The sequence below is a fragment of the Poecilia reticulata genome, linkage group LG7, assembly GCF_000633615.1.
Source record: "Poecilia reticulata strain Guanapo linkage group LG7, Guppy_female_1.0+MT, whole genome shotgun sequence".
Lineage (NCBI taxonomy): Eukaryota > Metazoa > Chordata > Actinopteri > Cyprinodontiformes > Poeciliidae > Poecilia > Poecilia reticulata.
Window position 1 is genome coordinate 5,930,661 of NC_024337.1, and position 3,383 is coordinate 5,934,043.

Sequence of the window (3,383 nt, forward strand, 5' to 3'; positions counted from 1 at the left end):
GAAAGATCCACATTCCCATAAAAACACCTAGTTATTAAATACTAAGAGCTGAAATAAATTTAACCAGTATCAATTCAAACTCTTCTTTATTCTGCTTTGTTTTGTCTCCTACCATCCCTAAAAAATAACACCCTGGGCGGTTGCCCATATCGCCAATGTCAGAAACCACAACTGTCTGCACCATTAAACATAACAATTAACGGTAAACAACCCTCAACTATGAACAGTGTCCAAGGCGCAATAAGCAAGAAGTAACTGAACAGAAGGAGCACCGTGACTGTTCTCAACCTCCCTCCTGCTGCAACATGACAGGTGACAATGAGCATGCTCTGCGTTCTTATGTTCTTGTTTTATATATTCACCAATTAAATATATWTATATGAAATAATAGCTACTGCAGTGTACGCAGAGCATTACAACACAGAACGTCTCTCTGTGAGGCTTCAGTCCTATCAACCTTAGTAAAGATCCGTCCAGGAGAATCGGATCGTTCCTGAATGTCATATCATTATATTGCAGACTTTGGTCACAGCGTTGTCCCATATATGCGACACCTCAGTCAACACCTCCACACAATAATTCAGCCAACTTTTTCTCATTGCAGATGCAACATGTGTCTATGTACAGCTAGCTTTGCTAGCATCACGTCCACATAGCTTACCTTTCTTTAAAGCTTCCTTTCCAAGTGACGCTAAAAGTTGGACGAAGTCCCCACCGCCTGTGAAAGCGAAGCGCTGCTGATTTTACATGTCGCCATATCTTATGATTTATGCAGCGCTATTATATAACTGACGATCAAACAGAAATCTTCTCCCGCTCAGAGGAAACCACTGCGGAGCTCCGTGTGAGAGTAAATGTGGAGCCGATGGGTGACAACAGACGTAAGTCACTTTATTGCTTGGATTTTACGGCGCCACCTTAAGTCCCTCAACTTCACATTTTAACGGGAAAAAAGCGCAGTGCGACTTTGATGTAACGAGTAACGCGACGGTTTTGTAGAAATGTAGAGAAGTAGAAAGTACAGATACTTACTGTAAAATGTAGTGGAGTAAAAGTAGAAAGTATCCATTATTAAATCTACTTAAGTAAAGTACAGATACACGAAAAATGTACTTAAGTACAGTAACGAAGTACTGCCGCCAATTATGGCGGACACACGGTTTTCCCAAAACATTAAGTTGTTTCTCCGCCATTAGCACATTTAGCAACAAGTACAGGACTGAGAGSGCTAAGACCCTCCTCCTGGCTCTGATTGGATGTTTTTAGTCAGGAGCGGTTCCTTAGATGGCTACAGTAGCTCAGGGAGGAGGTGCAAGAGACCAATCTTTTCACAATTCATACCATATTGTCCCAACATGGTGACAATTTTAAGGAATATGTCAAAAAAATAAATAAATAATAAACACATTTTTGTAAAATTTACTTCCTGCACCTTTAAGTTACATTCTTCACTCTGAAAATGGAGCTYTAACAAGCAGTGGCGCAACTACACATTATTCAGGTGGATGCGAAAGTATAAATCGGCGCCCCTCCCGCCCAGGCGACGATACGTGAAGGGTAAAACTCGCTACATTTACCTCGTTATGTGCGCGAGGTGAAGTGTATGAGAAAACGTCATCGGCGCGCCGCCCCCTCYAGACGGGRTTTTGGCKCCCCCTCTGGTGCTGCGCCCCTATGCGTTGCATACCCTGCATACCCACTTTTTGCGCCACTGCTAACAAGTATACAGAGCAACTCAGGTATTTCCAAAAATAAGAATGATTTCATACCTAGCCAAGCAAAGTAGAGGGCAATCTTCTCTCCAAAGTACTCCCTAATGTGATCTAGTGGTTGGTACTTGAACCATTTGCACCAGCGAGCCCAGTAGTAGTGCAGGACCTGCCTCTGGTTGAGCTCGTCAGGATGGATCTTGTGGCTCGGAAGCTTGAAAGGACCCTGTTGCAAGGCAGAAAACGAGGTTGATTAGAGAGGGAAAAACAGCTAAAGCAAACATTACCCAGCAGATAACAATCCTTCACCTCATGCAGAGGATAAGCTGCCGTGTAGGCCCTTTCATTTACCAGTCTGTCCACGCCAACCTCCGTCCTCTTTCTTTTGCCGTACACCGTCCGAGCTAGAATCTCATAAACCTACGTTAAGACACAAAACTWCATCTGTGGGATGAGGGAAACACAACCATCCCAAAACAAACACCGCTTTGTGGTAACAGGAGTGTTACTTACAACTTGGTGTCTCTGAGTATTAGTGAAGTAGCCGTCTTGGTCTCCGGAGCCGAGGAATCTACATAAAAGCAATTCATTCATAAACATGCAGACACTGGGTCTGAATCTGATGTGCTCGGGGGTCGCTGATGTCAAGTGGAACTCACCTGTTCATCTTTGACTTGCGGAAGGCACAGGTGTAATAGTCCAGCGGCCTGTTTGGCACCGATTCCATCATTATGTTGGGTACGCAGAGTCTTTTTAGAACCACAGAAGATGTGTTTAGGTCCAGGTGTTGCTGGGCCTGGAAATCACGAGAGACTTAACGATTTGCTTTTTTTGTGGCGATATAGGTCTTAAATTCCATTCATAGTGCTCTTACATGGGTCTTTAAAAAGTCTTAAATGTGAGTTAGTGAAGCTTACAGAAACCCTGGGAAAGGTTAAGGGGATATAAAGAGTTTTGGGAGGCAGTACATTTAATAAAAAGACAAGTTTTATCTTTCTTATAGTAGCTTCTCTCTGTAGCAAATGAATGTGTGCTCCACAGCAATAGGGATTAATATGAATTTGCTTCCAAARAAGGGACACAGATATTTAAATGGTCCTGTTAAATGCTGACCTGCAGTGGAGCTCGGAGGCAAAGCTCCTCAGCGTAGTAAACCAACACGTCCCAGGGRGCGCTGACTTTAAGAAAATGTATGGTTTTCTTTTCATTTGCAGATTCCTCCTGAACGGAGAGAGCGGAAAGAGAAAAGCTGGTGAGTGACGTTAAAGGAAATTTATTGTGACCGTCCTCTTGGACTAACAAAATAAACAGCAGCACCTTTTCCAGGAGCAGTCCGGCAGCCTGGAGGTTCTGGACAAACTTGTCCCTCCACTCTGCCAGCTGTGCAGACTCCCCATCCTCACAGCTCCCGTTGCGTTTCCCCTTCCCTCGCTGCTTGCCCCGTGACCGGATCTCCCACACCAGCACAAAATCTGAAAGCCAACATTAAACTCTAAAATCATGAACTGAAAGCCAAAACAAGATTCAAAACAACACGGGTGGTGATGCGTACCAATTTTAGTTCGCCCATCTCTGAAGTAGTTGCCCATTTTGGAGACCGCTTGGTTATCTCTTGTGATGCAGTGCAAATGAATCGGATCATCACCGTGGACGTGGCACTTTGAAGCTGCGGCT

At 44.1% G+C, this 3,383-nt stretch overlaps 1 protein-coding gene across 1 annotated transcript in view; it reads right to left on the reverse strand.

Moving 5' to 3' along the window:
- Positions 1 to 3,383, reverse strand: part of ano11 (anoctamin 11) — a 32,502-nt gene that overhangs the window by 16,834 nt on the left and 12,285 nt on the right. The window contains exons 2-8 of the mRNA XM_008413135.1: positions 3,262 to 3,381; positions 3,027 to 3,181; positions 2,823 to 2,930; positions 2,369 to 2,505; positions 2,223 to 2,280; positions 2,019 to 2,129; positions 1,770 to 1,935 (exon numbers count right to left, since the gene is read on the reverse strand). Coding sequence (XP_008411357.1) covers positions 1,770 to 1,935; positions 2,019 to 2,129; positions 2,223 to 2,280; positions 2,369 to 2,505; positions 2,823 to 2,930; positions 3,027 to 3,181; positions 3,262 to 3,381 — 855 coding nt within the window. The remainder of the gene's footprint in view (positions 1 to 1,769; positions 1,936 to 2,018; positions 2,130 to 2,222; positions 2,281 to 2,368; positions 2,506 to 2,822; positions 2,931 to 3,026; positions 3,182 to 3,261; positions 3,382 to 3,383) is intronic.